The sequence below is a fragment of the Pinus tabuliformis genome, chromosome 5_2 (assembly GCF_031772625.1).
Source record: "Pinus tabuliformis cultivar Carrire ecotype Pingquan chromosome 5_2, CPIR1, whole genome shotgun sequence".
Lineage (NCBI taxonomy): Eukaryota > Viridiplantae > Streptophyta > Pinopsida > Pinales > Pinaceae > Pinus > Pinus tabuliformis.
Genome location: NC_142306.1, coordinates 43,138,741 through 43,156,096, shown reverse-complemented (window position 1 = coordinate 43,156,096; position 17,356 = coordinate 43,138,741). Strand labels below are relative to the sequence as shown.

At 38.5% G+C, this 17,356-nt stretch overlaps 1 protein-coding gene across 1 annotated transcript in view; it reads right to left on the bottom strand.

The window, feature by feature from the left end:
• ABCC5 (multidrug resistance-associated protein 5) overlaps nt 1-16,798 on the bottom strand; it is a 38,180-nt gene extending 21,382 nt beyond the window's left edge. The window contains exons 1-6 of the mRNA XM_089435812.1: nt 14,153-16,798; nt 13,500-13,820; nt 13,221-13,307; nt 11,667-12,356; nt 11,380-11,544; nt 2,539-2,833 (exon numbers count right to left, since the gene is read on the bottom strand). Coding sequence (XP_089291938.1) covers nt 2,539-2,833; nt 11,380-11,544; nt 11,667-12,356; nt 13,221-13,307; nt 13,500-13,820; nt 14,153-16,240 — 3,646 coding nt within the window. The 5' untranslated portion in view covers nt 16,241-16,798. The remainder of the gene's footprint in view (nt 1-2,538; nt 2,834-11,379; nt 11,545-11,666; nt 12,357-13,220; nt 13,308-13,499; nt 13,821-14,152) is intronic.
• Nucleotides 16,799-17,356: the final 558 nt, after the last annotated feature.

Here is a 17,356-nt window from a genome sequence, read left to right as displayed (position 1 = left end):
AAATCTCCTTTTTTTTAATTCTTGGTAACTAGGGTTAGGGTTTGATCTCAACCTGCATTTTATAGCAAGTTCACATCCATGTGTTATTGTCTTATTGAATTGTATTTACTAAATTTAAAAAGGCAAAATATAGCATTAATTGATGTTTTCACCCTAAAATAGGGCTGACATCTAGATATTTATTGCTTTTAGATGCATCCTCGACCATTTAAAACTTAAAGTTGACCTATCCCTTGCTTACCTCTTTGATAGCCTATAATCCATTGTTGATCTTAACCTTTCGAAGGTTATTGCTTTGCTGTTATATGATATTGCATGCTGTAAATCTGCATATCATAAAAACCCTAGCTTGTAACAGCTTTTATCACCCTTGAGCCCTCATTTATTGAAGATCTCTCTAGGCAATCTTATTTGCAAGTCTCTTGTGGAATCATCTTAGAAACCCTAGATTTATCCTCTAAGCCTTGCCAAGGAAGCCTCCCTTGTGGGGATTACATCCAGCAACTAAACAGTAGGAGAAAGGCCATTGAGGTGACAATAGTGGCTGATCTCGTTGTTGCCATAATTCCTAAGTTGCCTGCTGAGGCTTTGTGCTAGGCTTGCTAGATTATGAGGGAACAAGGACAAACCATAGAATGCCATAGAGAGAGTGAGAGTACTATAAATATAAATGTTACAACCATTGTGTCAACAAATCTATCGCTAAGGGTTTAGAAAGAAACTTATGACAACAATGGGAAAATATAGGAAAATATCAGAAAACTTCAAAATGTTTAAAAAAATAAATTTTTACTACTTTTAAACATCTAAAGCAACCCTCTCCCCCTCTAGCCTTTTTATAGGCAAATGTAACAACGACTAACCACTTTGTTCTCAAGCCCCTGCTTTCCCTCTTCAAAATGAGCAAAAAAATGAAAAAAAATAAAAATCCAAAAAACCACCGACTCATCTGATATTTTCCACATTTTCGCAATATTTTGCCAATTATATCACACAGTTTATTCAAAATTTTAAAAAATTGCTATTTTTTCTGATGATAATATTGCCAAGATGAGAGAATCAGAATATATTCTAATGTTGGCAATATATCGCTGATATTTGCAACAATTAACCCATGCATGTCAACCATATTGATTCTCTCATGAATATTGAAAAATGATACGCTAGTTTCAAGATTGAAGTCATCTCCACTTTCCACAAATTATGTCTATATAGATGCATCCATACCATATGTTATTAACGCTGTCACATAAATGAGGCAGACTGAATTTAGTCCAGAATGTCAAGAAAATTCTAGGGTCGAAATTTTAAACTACTTTATTTACTGGTATCTTCTTCTTTGCTTTTTCATAGTTTCCATGGCAGGTCTTATGTATCAAAAAGTACTACCATATATTGATTTCAGGCTTCTGTGAAAAATTATAATGTGCCCAAATTCTTACCATATTAGCTTTTGATTTGACATTTAATATAACGTAAACAGGGAGTTTCTAAGGAGTCAGAGAAAGGATGCATCTTAAGTCAAGGGTCAATTATGTCTTGGCTCTTGACTATTGCCCCTATTTTTGACTTTTTTTACTATTTCCACTGAACTTTAATGGGTTTCGATTGTTCAACTGCCATCATTACATCCTTTATCAAATTAATCTGAGTTCCTATATTATATTCGACTTCTATACACAAATTGACTTTGGTAGTCTTGTGCCATATGAATGTTAGTGGTTAGAGTAGAAGTTTCTGCTCTCCCATTTAATGTTCATAATGGGTTAGAGACGTTTTTCACCACTTTCAACCTATTTTGTTTACACTCTTTATATTTTAATTGAACACAACAATGTTGAATGTTTTTCCTTATATCAGCATATATTCGACTTCTATACGCAAATTGACTTTGGTAGTCCTGTGCCATATGAACGTTAGTGGTTAGAGTAGAAGTTTCTGCTCTCCCATTTAATGTTCATAATGGGTTAGAGACATTTTTCACCACTCTCAACCTACTCTTTTTGTTTACACTCTTTATATTTTAATTGAACACAACAATGTTGAATGTTTTTCCTTATATCAGCGTATATTCGACTTCTATACACAAATTGACTTTGGTAGTCTTGTGCCATATGAATGTTAGTGGTTAGAGTAGAAGTTTCTGCTCTCCCATTTAATGTTCATAATGGGTTAGAGACGTTTTTCATCACTCTCAACCTACTCTTTTTGTTTACACTATTTATATTTATAATTGAACACAACAGTGTTGAATGATTTTCCTTATATCAGCATTAGCCCCTAAAACCCCATGAAGAAGCCAACCTACTAAGAAAATTATGACCAGAATAACCAATAAGCCTTTCAAACCAGTGATACTACATTTTCACAAGCACGATATTTTCGAACCAGAATTATCTCTCTCTTACTAGACGAAGTTTTAATAATACATAAAGGGAAAACATCCTCACAACATATTAAAAGGCACAAAACAATCTACTTTAGACTGTAAAATGGCAGGGAATTCATTGCAATTGCTTGCTGTATAAAGACACTTACTCGGATCAATGGTACCAACAGGGAAGCTGACAAGGAGAGCCATTGAGAAAGCAAAGACAAAAGTTGATAATAACTCCATCCGTAAGCAAAGCCATTCAATGGCTGCAAAACTGTAGAAGAATGGACGAGCATAACAGTCAAAAAAATGCAAAATCCTTTTCCTGAACCGTTGTTCCTGGCCAAAACCTCTGATGGTTGCTGCTCCAGCAATTGACTCTCCAAAATGATGGATAATTGGAGCTTTCTGGATGCCTACAATTCGAACAAGTTCTCTAGACGATGCCATGTAGTATTTCTGCAAGGGGCAAAAGAATTAAAAATACCCTTTGTAAGTACAATTCCTACTGTTTTTTTGTATAACAGCATCTTCTCTTAATAGTTTGAATCCTGCAGGAATGCCTGCTCAAATGCAGCGTTTGTTTGATAAGTCAAGCTAGAAATAGAATACAGAGAAAATATCAAAAAAATTAAGGCCAAAAAGTTGGTTATTTAAAAGAAGCAGAGCTTGGTAATATAAAGAAATTTAAGGCTGAAAAAATGTGTTGTAACAAGAACCAGAAATCATTTGTATCCTTTATAGTATGCAACCAAAGAAAGAAAGGCATTGTTATGATCCTTCGCCCTTAAGATTGAATCATAAACAACTTATCAGAAATGCTCAAAACTTTATTCATTATAGAAAACCCTTGAGGTAAGGCGACACCATATAATGATCCTTCTATGGAAAATTAACCATTGTTCACTTGCTTCTTCAAAGGGACAACCTCCCAAAGAGCTAAGCTCCAACATAATAATATTCCAACACATGATCACATGGAGGACTCCATCCTTATTTATAGCTACCTAGCAGACGTTAAGCATAAGCAATGTTAACTACCTAGTGGATCTTCTTTAATGAGGCCACATTGTATTTATTCAATACTAACTACATAGTGGGCCTTATTTAACAGTGCTAAGTGAACCTAGTCCACATTACATTAATTGGCAACCATAACTATCCTATTATTGACCCTAATGGGCCCATAGGTCCCTATTACACCCATAGGGAGGAAACCCACCAAAAATGCCTAGAACAATATTTGCAATTGCAAATTTAGCAGCAGGGTTGATAGCTCATAACTTTATAATTTCCAGAAATAAAGTCACCTCTTCCCTCTATTTCAACTATTAACTCCATATAAAGATTCAGATCATAATCATTAAGACGGGAAAACACTAAATGTAGAGTTGTTTTTTAGCAACTATATTTTCTGTTGGCAATAATTAGTATGGAATATTAAAAAATCATTATTTCAATCACTGACAAATGCCAGTGTTAATGCATATATTTGCTCAACTAAACACTCCCTGCCAAAATAATGCATCAAGAAGCTAGATAAAACACAATCGAAACATCCAAATTTCTATCTTAAAATATCTCTAGTGCAATCAATTTACATACAAGAATCATGTTTTGAAATTTTGAGCTGGTGACACTGAGGGCTCAATTGAAATAAACAACATCCTAGGCATGATTCCAGACATAGCTTCTCCAGCATAAGCAAAATCCCAAACATAGCCTCTGGCAGAGGTTTAACCTGTAAAAGGGAAGAAAAAAAGAAATAGTATACAAGATAACTAATGCCCTTAACAAAACACAGATAAAACAATGATATAATGATACCTCAAAGAGTTTATAGAGAATCTCCAACGTAGATCTACCAAATACACTAAACAGTAGTATTATCTAATGGAAAACTTTGCATCAAAAGAATTCACAAAACCTATAGAATTTTCTGAATTAGCCTTAATGCTTCAGTATGTACAATAAAAAATTAAGGTATGTTTCTAAACATTCAAGGAGAAGAAGTGGGCCTACAATAATGTTTAAGTTGCTAAAGTGGAAATATATATTCATACCAAAGGAAAGATGTAAATACCAAGGATGGCTCTAAATTATCAAATTCATGGCCATGTGTCCACATAACAATGTAGTGAGAATCAGTTGTATTGAACCAGTACAGGCCTATTGCTAACTCTGCCTTAAACAACTGGTTCAACAACTAAAACGACCAGTCCTGATACACTAACTGGGACACCTACCCACAGCCAAGTCAACCTTAAAAAAGTCAAAATAAAACAATGTTGGAGTGCATTCACTCAAAGAGGAGACATAGTTTTGAAAAATAACAGTCTAACTATTTGGATTTTGTGCAATACAATCTTCAGTTGAAAAACAAATCAACTGTCAATCCCACAGTCTTGTAGGAGATTGATCCCTCCTCAAAATAGGACTTGGGGAGTCAACCAGCAACATTTCCAAAGGATGACTTCAGCTGGATGCACTTGGAGACACTTCTATTGCCAGAGACGGGTGAGTTCAGTATTGGTTATGGAACTTCAGGAGCATCCACTCAAGAGGAAGGTACCAATATGGCTAATCATGAGGATGATCAATAGGATTCAGCAGATAGCTATTGTTGATGATCTCTATATGTATTGGGGGTTTTCGCAGTGCATTATATTAGATTCATTTTTTGGGATTCAACTGCGTTAAGTAAGTCATTCATCTATGACAATTTCCATGAGAGATGAATGACTTACTTAACACAGATGAATCCCAAAAATTGATATCTAATATAATGAACTGCGAAAACCCCCAATACTTAATTCAAAAGAGTGAAGGGAACTCTACTTAAATGGTTCATGAGGCACAATACTTGCTAATTTTTGCAAATGGGGTAGCAAGCTAAGTGGGCTTGATTGTGGGGAAAACTTCACAGTTAAGCGCGCTTGAGCCAGAGGCGATCTGGAATTGGTGACCTCCCGGGAAGTCCCGGTTACCGAGTGCAAGCCCCAGAAGTGATGATTGACGCTATGTGATTTATTTCACTAGTTTCAATCCCACTTCTTCACCCCTATGAGCATCACCCGATGCAATGAGTGCTAAGTGGACTATTCAAAAATCATGAGAAATTAGTCAGTTACGACTACCTCTCATGGAAATGGTCATAGATGAATGACTTACTTAATGCAATTGAATCCCAAAAAATGATATCTAATATAATGCACTGCGAAAACCCCCAATACTTAATTCAAAAGAGTGAAGGGAACTCTACTTGAATGGTTCATGAGGCACAATACTTGTTAAGGTTTTGCAAATGGGGTAGCAAGCTAAGTGGGCTTGATTGTGGGGAAAACTCCACAGTTAAGCGTGCTTGAGCCAGAGGCGATCTGGGATGGGTGACCTCCCGGGAAGTCCTGGTTACTGGGTGCAAGCCCCGGAAGTGATGATTGACGCTATGTGATTTATTTCACTAGTTTCAATCCCACTTCTTCACCCCTGTGAGCATCCACCAATGCAATGAGTGCTAAGTGTACTATTCAAAAATCATGAGAAATTAGTCAGTTACAACTACCTCTCATGGAAATGGTCATAGATGAATGACTTACTTAATGCAGTTGAATCCCAAAAAATAATATATGATCTCTATATGATCATTTATTCTAGGGGCCAATTAGAATGCCTCTGTTTATGTATTTTCTCTCAACTTTAATTTATGCCTCTTAGAACTTATATCTCAATGCTTTTGTTATTTACACCCTTAATAGCAAATATAAATAAAGCAAACTTTGCATATTTGGTGTCCAGTGGTTTGGATTTACCTTGATGTCATGAGTTTATTATATATATATATATATATATATATATATATATATATATATATATATTTGTCTCACGAAATATGTTCACGGTATTCGCCCTCTTCCCCAGATTCTCAAATGGAGGATGGTAACCCAAAGGACTCAACGGGAATGGATTCTGCAACTTCCCAACTGAATTATGCATTTTGCGAAATGGCCAAACCAACAAAGTTATCCCTTTGGGGCTAACATACATGAGTGTGTGTGTACGAGCTTGCACATGTGTCAAAATTTGAACAGTCTATGTACTTTTTTCTTCGATTTGCTTGTTTATCAATTCAACGACCAGTTCCATTTCAAGTCATAGTTTGGTGTGAAATGATTCCATTCTAGTTCCAAGTGTGATAACATTGATCTATAGCCAAAATAAGTTCCAAAATAGCAAATACTAGTGGTATTTCAGTCCCATTAAGCCTCTAGACCCTGAATCATCAATGCAACTAAAAGCAATGTAAATTTACATAGCCAGCACCTCCTTTGACTGGTAACTTGTATATCCATTCTCTCAAATTGGTGAAAACAGGGTAGTATTACAACTCCCACTAGGGTTTGATCCCTCAAAGAAGTGGACAACATGCTCCCACAAGGGGACCATTGATTAGTTGAGGCATCATGGTCATTAAGTCAGCTAGGTGATATGCCCAAGATGAATTATATGGAAGCACCAAGCTCTTGCAAGGCAATTAATGCCCAAACTTCATCATAGGAAGCTTTATGAAGTCTCCTTCATTCTTTCAAAGTAGACGATTACCAAGGGACCTAACACCTATCAAAATATAGTGTTTAATGGATTGCATTCCTAAGCCCTCTACAAAAGAAGGAATAAAACCTATTGATTCTAAACAATGTTGCTAGGGATCAAAGTAGAGTGGGGAATAATAGCGGGGAGTAGTCTTTCTGAAAAAAATCATGAGAGCCTAGTAGTCCTAGCAGCATTTGTAGACAGATATATTAATATTACATATGTAATCTCAGAAGCAACTGGGACTGGGAGCTGGAGACCTTGGAGCACTCGCATACAACACTGATTCTAAATTTCTGAGGTAATGAGTGTTATTAATACTCAAAAAATGGTCAGCATATACACAAAGGAACAAAGGTGAGTTTTGGAGAGACTAGTCTACCAACTAATTTGACAGACTACCTTTCGGAGCATTTTCATAATGGTAACACAATATTGTGGGATCTAAACCAATATCAATAGTGTCCACGGTGCATTTCTACACAATTTCCTAAAGAATTTTCCTATGTATGTGAGCTATTTTCACTCTATCCAAAATAGTAGCTTGCTTCTTGACCCCAAATTACTATGGATTTATCCATTTCTCCTAAGTTTAGATGTATTTCTTTTGTCATTTAGGAGTACCCTTGGTACTCCAACATTAAGATTATGGCCCTTTGTACTTTCTAATCCCATTGACCTACTTTTATCACTCTTGAACATTAATAAAATATTTAATATTATCACTCTCAGTGTCCATTTGGCACTCTGGAGACATATTTAAGAATAACTCACTAAGAACAATTTTGACATAGTGCCATTTTGCCCTCTCTTTGAAAGCTTTCCAAGCAAACATCTCCTTTGAGTTATTAAGATTTTATTTTTGATCCATGCATTTCATGAGCCTTAGTTCTTAGCCTTAGAAGTGGCAACCAAGCTGTTTTGAGTTTGTATTTTGGAGTTCTTTATTCTTGAATTGTGGAGGGTATAAAGCAAATTACTATGATCGAGGTGTTTTCCATGTAAATCATCTTCTATTATTGATTGTGAGGTATTCCAAAAACCACTTATGTTTATTTGATTGAGGCATTCATTTGTAGATCCTCTAACAGTATTATTTGGATGGATTCGAAATGTAGATATTGTAAGTTGGTGGAACTACAAATTAATGAGTTGGACCATGTAAGTTTTGGCTACATGAAGAAAAGCAATGAAGTGACACTGATAATATGAGTTTGCAACACGTGATAGGAAGTTATTTAAATGACAGTAGTAATATTGTTTCAGTCCCGTGGGGATTTTGTTGATGGACATATTGTACCACCTCACTCAAGGTGTCCAATAGGACTGATTGCAAATATACCACTTTACAAGAGAGTTCGAGTATAAGTAGGTGTATTGCATGCTAACTTCTTTCCAATGTGTTGTGTGTTGAGCATTGTGTTTCAAGGATAGGCATATTGATCCATGGACCATAACAGAGTCCAAGAAAAGTTTCCACCTTAAAACACAATGGCACAAAACTTTACTGAAGAATACTCACGAGTCACAACTCATACAAACTATGGAAACGCCATTGAAAAGAAACCACATAAGGATTAGAAAACCTAGCCTCATTTAGGGCAATGAGTCTGCCAAAGCAGGTAGAGATGACAGTGTCAGTTTCCACCACATAAGAAAAAGTAATTGACACTAATTATGTTAGCTTTGACCCATGGTGGTTTGTTGATGGACATATTCTAATATCTTACTCAAGGGATCCAATAGGAGTATTACACTTTCTTGGAGAGTTTAAGTACAAGTAGTTATGAGTTGTGTTTTGAGAATGGGCAGGATGATCCATAATAGTACTAATGCAACCAAAAAGTTTCCCCTACAAAACACAACAGTGCAAAACCTGAATGAAGAATTCTCACAACTCAAACAAACCATGCAAACACAACTAAAGTGAAACCACCTAAGAATTATACAATTAGTTTTTTTTTCAAAATCTTGCCTCATTAAGGAAAATGGAGTCTCCCAAAAGGGGTAGAGATGTAAGCCTCCTCTCTCTTGAAAAGAAAAAAACAAATCAAAACCAATACTAAAATAGTGACTGCAATGCTATTAAAAAACAATTGACCCAAATACAAGATAACAGCACAAAAATTTGGAGGGACTAAACCACAAATCAAATTGATAAACCAACACAAACCAATTTGAAAGTGACAGCACAATATGAAACTTTCTTTCAGGGAAAAGATTTTGGGCCAAAACCAATCTAAATTCCCATGACTAAGGTGCATTTGTACACAAGTTTCCAAGGCATTTTCCTTTGCATATGTGAGATGCCTTCACTCTCTACCATAACTTTCTTCATCACTGCAAATTCCTATCCTGATTTACCCTTTATAAGCCTTTTATAATTTATTATCTCCATAATTTGTATCTGTGCATAACATAAACCCTATTTGTTGGCCTTGGAAGTGATGATCCTATGCTAGTATTGCCTCAGTTATCATGGGATCAAGCCCCTTTTTCTTGTATTATGCCTCAGAGATATAAGGTGGGATCAGTATTTTAAACTCAGACCAAGTGAACTCAAACTCGGTCAACCAAGTTGAGTTGATCCCTAAGCATATTGACCCGGCCAGTAGCACTATAAAGAGATCTGCGCGCGCCCCCCCCCCCCCCCCCCCCCCCCATTTGCCTCACACCTCTGTCATTGAACATTTGTGAGCATTTGAAGTTTTGGAGCAGCTTTTCATAGTAGTGATTTAATATGAGCTTGGAGCTTGTTTGGCAATTACCTTTGGTTGTTTGTGGTGAATTTGGCATCTCAGTAAGAAGGCTACAGCCCATCTTCAAGCTTGGAGAAGTTGTCAACCAGTTCTTTGTGTCCACAGCCAATTCTTCTCATTCTGAGATATGTTGACAATTAAATGATAAATCTGCCCATGTTTTTCCTCTCTTTAAGTTGCAGGTCTGAAATCTGTCTTTGAAGTTTGGCACTTTCAGCCTTCAAATAGTTCGAAGTTTGAAATATGAACTTTCCATATTAAGATAGGGTTTGCAATGCTGCATATTTGAATTTGCAGATTTGAATTTTATCATGGCCCCAAGAGTCAAAGACCCTGCATGGTTCCATACTGATCTGTATTGATGAGGAGATGTATTGCAAATATTGCAAGAAACACATAAATGGATGGAGATTGGTAGGTTGCAAAAACACTTGGCTTGATATAAGAGGCCAAGTTGCCCAATGCAGCACCATTAGAGGAGATTGGACAGATTAGATTGGAATTGCAAAATCAATTTGTGAAATTTGAAGAAGACAAAGCTAGGCAAAAGGATCTCTTATAGCATGTTTTTTAGACTCTGAAGATCATTTAGAGAGTGATTGATTATGTATTTTGTTGCTGATATGTATTTTACTTGGTGCCAATTTGATATATTCACGCTTACATGGTATATACATGGGCAGACTGCATATATTGTCTCCAATAGTTTGGAAATTTTAAAATGTTTTTTTTTCATTAAAATTTAAATATTTTATGTTTTTTTAGTAAACTGAGTCATTGAAATCAGATCTCTGCAAATCATTCCAAATCCTAGTCCGAGTTGACCCTCAACCAATTCCAAGTCCACTCCAAGTTTTAAAACATTGGGTGGGATGTTGTCATTGAGGTATTCCTGTGTGGATTATGTTGTCATTGAGGTATTCCTGTGTAGATAAATACTACTGTATTATCAATCAAAATGTATTCCAAAACCTCATGTTTATCTGATTGCTATGATTTTACAAGTTTTGGGGATGGGGAAGACCAGTTTTGGGAACGATGAAGAGAGCCCCTAAATTTCAGTGGACAGAACAAATAACAAGGGATGGGATGTAGGCTAACCCTTTCAGAGCTATATAAGCTAAAAATATCTCTAACTTCATTCTATAAATATTTTTTGTATTATAAAGAAGAAAAGTTCTATATCTCCAGATCCTTCCACTTGCAAGATCAAAGAAAGCTGGTCCATTACATTTCCCAAATGCTGAAAAGGCAAATCCATGTCTCAAATTCATGGAAAGTTTAGACCATAGGAATCAAACCTCGATAAAACCCAAACCAAGATTATTTCATCCTTAAGATACCAGCATTCAGAATAGCTGCTCCCTTTGTGTGAGAAAGGCAAGAACATAATATCCATTAAAACAAGTGCAACCTCAAACACCCCCCCACAATAATGTGCTAGGAACTGGAAGATTTTCTTACTAGTGGAATATGAGCCACAATATGAGGTTTGTATGAAAAAGTGTAAAAATTTCCAAACTACTGCCAGCAAATAAACAACTGATGCACCCAAAAAGACCACCAACTTCAAATAGAAAAGAAATACTTCTTTATTGTCAAGGATATAAAATTGACTCTGTGGCACCCAAATAACAGCTTAGTGAATTTGCTTACCTGCATCCATAAACAAGCCATAGCCATGGGTACAAATATAACCAGAACCTGCCAGGTGACATTTGACATAACTATAATTATGCCAAGAAGTTGTATGGTAGTGGCAGCAAAACCACCAAGTCTGAATGGGATATCTAAGTCTACAACGCTTTGATCTATTGATACCTGAAACAGACGACACATGCAAAAACATCAGGTAAAGCCCTTCGATTAAACATCATATAGCTTGAGCATAAACAACAAATATTGCTATATTTCAACAAAATACAAGAATCAAATATACATACACGGCTCAAGATTCGACCAGTTGGTGTTGAATCAAAGAAAGACATGGGTGCACGAAAGATACATCGTAACATATTGCTGAACAGTTTTTGGGATGCCTTCAGTCCAAAGGTTGCCACAAGTAGAGCCCTTATAAATACAAATATCGTGCTACCAAATGCCAGGCCCATATATACTAGAAGAAGAACAAAGCTACTTATCCGGGCTGATTCTCCATCTGTCTGTGGATTTGCCCATGCCATCCACCAGTTACTTCCTATTTGCAGTGCCTGAAATGATGCCTGGGATAAAATTATCAAAGGTACCAAGGCACCTTTATAGGCTGCAGTCATGTAAGACCAGTAGACTTGCAAACTGACATTCCCTCTTTCTCGCTCTTCATCTTGGATAAGTTGTTTCTTCCTCATTCTCTTGGCTTTCTTGTCCTCCTTTTTCTTTTTGTAAGAAGATGATGCCTTATCTGCTTTCTGTTTTGGTAGATTGCTAATTTCACAAGGTTTTGAATCATCTTCTTTAATAGCTCCAACAGACGAAGACTTGACATCTTCATCTGGTTCATCAGCTATATATTCAGCAACATCCATTGCTTCTATGGCTTCATGGTGCGCTGATACCAAAGTATTGAAATCAGTGCCCGCTTGTAGAAGATCTTCATATTTACCCGCCTGTGTTATTCTGCCATCCCTAAGTACCTACAAAAGGCATCAAGTTTCGTTTCCTCACATAGATATTATAGTAATACTGGACTGAGAAAAAAAATGCAAGTAAGATATCAGAAAAACAGAAGCATCCTAAATACCCCCATCTCTGAAGAATCGCAATACATAAGGCAAAAGATGAAAGCTAATTTTTAAAAATTCATGCATTCACTTTACAAATATCCTAATGAAATCATCAGGTGTGGATAAGCACTTATAAATGCTTTAGGTCCCTCTACCTACCCAGCCAGCGAGGTTTGTAGCTGGAGCCTTCAGGTAACTAGGCCATCAGCATAAAGTCTACTTTCAGTATAATGCTTTTGGAGTAACATGATGAAGCACATTAAAGACTTTGAATCCTAACGCATAAGGTCCAACTTTAACAAAACAGCAGGCAGCAAAACTTCCTTTGATCGTGACACAGGCTTGGCCTGGATGAGCCATGTTAATTATTCTTTAGTTGCATAATGCGTTCCCCGTTCAACAGATAGACGAGACTTTTTAAGTCGTTGCCTCAACTGCATTACCTAAATATCTATATTTCTTTTTCAAAAAGGCTAAGCATGCTCATAAATAGGAATATGTATAAAAACCAACTCAAACATGGTTGCTACTGATAAGCCAGAGATGCAGCTTGATAGTTAATATATGGTTAGATGTTAGCATCTGACATGAAATAACAGTGTTAAAAATATCAGAAGCCGAGGTTGATATCAGATCTTCTGAATAACATCGATGCAGACCAATGGATTATTAGGTCTGTTGAAATCACTAAAAACAAGTAATCATAAAACATAAGCCGAACGATAACCAAAAGCTCTAGTTCAAACTTTGCATATGCTATTTAAAAAGAAGTACCAGTATAAGATCGGCCGTCGGCAAAAATTCAACTTGATGGGTGATGAAGACCACAGTCTTCATAGCCAAAGCTCCCAAAATGTACTCCTATACACCAAGATCAAATTATCAGATAAAAGCATTGGATTGTTTACTTACAACTCAAGTTAGGGCTCTATGCAACAATATACATTAGTCTCCTGCAGAGCCTCCCGAACACAACACCTCATCCATATACAAGCATAAAATGCCAACAAAACAGTGATTTGGAAAAATGACATCAAAACACATTGAACTTGCCTTGAACAACTCACTGCCAGTGTGGGCATCCACTGCACTAAAAGGATCATCAAGTAAGTATATGTCTGCATCCTGATAAAGTGCACGGGCAAGCTGCACTCTTTGCTTTTGTCCACCACTAAGATTGATGCCTCTCTCACCTATGATCGTTTGGTCCCCATGGGAAAACAGTCCCAAGTCCTTTTTCAATGTACAAGCTTGAATGGCGTTCTTGTACCTTGCCTTGTCCATTTGACCACCAAAAAGAATATTTTCTTCTATATTCCCAGTCTGAATCCATGCAGACTGCGACACATATGCTGTAGTCCCACTAATTTTTACCTGTAATTCAACAAGCCAGTAATTTATCAACTTGTTCTCAGTGAGGTAATGGCATCTTGAATTTCATGTGATATATCCGCTGATGGAAGCATTATGGCAAAATTAGAACTAAAAAGCAAGTTGATATGTTTTTTTTGTTTAGCTTCGATGGCTGCTGATAGGACATTACGAGTGGTTTTGAAAATTCACAAGCCCAAGCTTTCAGTTGAGCAAATGCTGTGACGCTGCATCCGTGGCCCTTTAAAGGGCCAGGTATGATCATATTAATATTTTAAGGAACCATTTTATTAATGATGAAAGATTCAAAATAAAGACATTGCAAGAGTACCTACTTGACCTGATACTTTGGGTATCTCTCCCAAGATACAAGAAAGGAAGCTTGATTTTCCAGAGCCAACAACACCACAAACTGCCACTCGCATGCCCCTCTTCACTTGTAAGTTTATTTCGGATAAAGTTAGCTTCTCCGTAGAAGGTTCCCAGCTAAAATCCCCATCGTTGATTTCTATTGCAAACTCTGATAAACTCTTTGGAATCGAAATAGTCGCATCACTGGGCAACTCCTCCTCTTGTAAGAATCCCGAGATTCGATCCAAAGACACTTTGGTCTGTGCAATCATCGATACTAAATCTGGGAAGTTTCTAAGAGGCTCCTGGAGTATTCGGAAGGTGGCCAATGCAGACAACACTCCACCTGTAGTGAGCTGGCCGCCCAGCAGTATACAAGTACCAAAAGTGACCACAGAGACAAATATGGGTGATCCCCAAAAAATGAATGTAACGAATGCTTGCGCGTACAGGGCTTTTCTGAGCCAAATGAATTCGGTCTTCCTCAAGTCTTCTAATTTAAGTCGATACCGCTCCTCCCACGCCTGCAATTTCATTATCCTCATGTTCCTCAGGCACTCTGAAGTGGCCTTCATCCTGTCATCCTTGGCGGCCATCAGATTGTCCTGATACTCTTCTTGCATCTTGGCAAGAGGCGTATTGATAAGAATAGAAACAATGGTGGCAATGAGGGTGGCAAATGCTGCCACTCCTACATTCTTGAACAGAATTGCAAGAGCCAAGATTATCTGCATTGGAAGCATCCAGATGTCATGCAAATACCAGGAGTAATCCCCAATCCGTTGCACATCCACTGCCATGTAATTGATAATCTCCCCACTGGTATGACTCTGCCGCGCCGAACTGGACAAGCGCATGCCTTTCTCATAAACTAGTGCTGTTAAAGCAGCACGAACGTGCATTCCCAGGATGTCTACTCCCAGATACCACTGCCTGGTGGTCACAATCTCCACCAATTTGGCAGAGAAAAACACCGAGGCCAAGACATAGCCCTCGTTATGAAACAACTTTTTCCCGCTTAAATAATCCACGAAATAGCTTATCAGGAAAGGACCCACGTATGATACAACGGTATTCATGCCTGCGAAAATGCCATTCTTTAGCGCCTCCCTCCAGAAGGACATGAAAATCGCTCTGGTTAAAGAAGGCTGTTCGTTCGGATTCTGGACCTTCAGTTTCTCCCAGTTGTCCTTGAGCACATTATATGAACTCTCGGCTCGATCTCTCGGTGCCAGCAATGGCACGTCCTTGAGCTCCAGCGGTCTCTTGGCCCCAATGGCCAGAATGGGATTCAGCCACGACAGAGTTGCCAGGCTAATAATCCCGGCTCCGCTGTAGGGAGTCACATGATCGCATCCGTAGGACTCTTCGACATAAGTCGATGAATCCAAGAGGGGCTCTTGCAGATCCGACCTGGTGACAATGGTTTCAATTCCAGTTCTCCCTCTGGCCGCAACGAAGCACAGGAAGGCCAGTGCCGGCAGGCAGGCGGTGTTCATGAGCATGTATACGGTTTGGTGCTTCTTGACTATGTCCAGGGATATAGCACACAGAGTCAGGGCCAGCGACACTGTCCACCATGCCCTCAGTATGAAGGGCAATTTCGTCTGCCCTTGCCGCTTCAGACCCCATGTCACCACACTCATTATGAACCACACCACCACCTGCAGCGCCTGCGACATGACCACGCCCCGCGACAGCGCCGACCACCGCTGTCTCTGCGCGTCCCAGCATTCCAGCGCCGCCACCGCCATTTGGCAGAGCAACTCATAAATGCAGCAACAGAGCGTGGCCTTGTAGGAAAGGCTGCCCACCGCTTTGCGGGGAGAATCGTCTTCCCCATCAGCAACAGGGGAGGACTGGTGACCCCGTTGGTCCTTGCCGAGGAAGAAGAAGAGGCCAGAGGCGCAGGCGGAAGCTCTACAAGCCTTGCCTATCAGAGACAGCACGAAAATGAGTAGCACCAGTAGGTTAGCCAGCACAGAGATCTGGCCGTGCAGGGGTAGGCCTACCAACACGGATTTCAATCCCCCCATTCTCATCATGAACACCATCATCGTTTCTCGATTCATTTCTGCTCCTACTTTCCGGACCGAATGTGGGCAAAGCAATTGGACTGCGAATTGAAAAAGCAATTGGACTGGGAATTGAAATTGGGATTGGAAGGGATAATAAAAAAGATGGCTGCCCTGCTTCTGCTGCTGCTGCTGAGGCTCCAATTCCTATCCACAATCCACATGTAAATCCACCCAGAAATTATCGAAAACTGTGCGTCTGGGTGTGCGTGTGCGCGAGAAAAAACAGCGTGCGTGTGTATGTGTGCCTGCCTCAGGGCACGGGAGTGGGCAGGGGACGCAGGAGAGGCAGAGACAGGGCGGAGGCAGAGCAGTGGAAATATATACAGCAGGTATGGTTAAGGAATCTCAATAACAAATGGCATTAGCATAGCGATCAACTAATTGGGTGACAAACAACAACTCCAATGCGTATGCAATTCCGTCTCATACACCACGTGGATTTCTTATACCTCAACCCTTGCTGTATCCCTCTTTCTTCACCCTTCCATGCCACCTGCAACAAAGAAAAGCAACTCGCTTTACCTTTTAACGCCGACTGAACCAACAGCAATGCCCATGAGAAAAAGAAAATAGAAAAGAAAAAAGAAAAAAACTATTCCCCAACTACCACCTCCATCCCTCAACACAAAACACGGAGGGAGAATCCCAGCTCTAATGAAAGCAACCCATATCTATCGCTCTTCCCTTCTGACCAGCGGTTACCTCTCACAGTCACCAAAATGCAAATGTGGTGTCCATCTCTGTACTTCAACATCATTGACACGCATAACACAACAAACGTAATCACCATTGAAAGACAGAATTGCAGGTCTTTTTTTAACAATTCAATTTTGTCTTTTAATGTAATAATAATAATTCGTGGTGAGGGTGAGGCCATTACCCCATCACCTCTGGCCCTGAGTATGGAGATGTGAGATGTAATTCCACTGGCCGGCTTAATAGGACTTTCTATGGAGTCTCACTGTCAAACTTTTTGCCTTTCAAGAATGATCTATCGTTCTCTCTCACACATTGCATTCATGGTTTTAGGTTTATTTTCAGGGTCAAATAAATAAATAAATAAATATTTAATAATAATTAACCTTCCTTCCATGTATGCATAGCATCTAC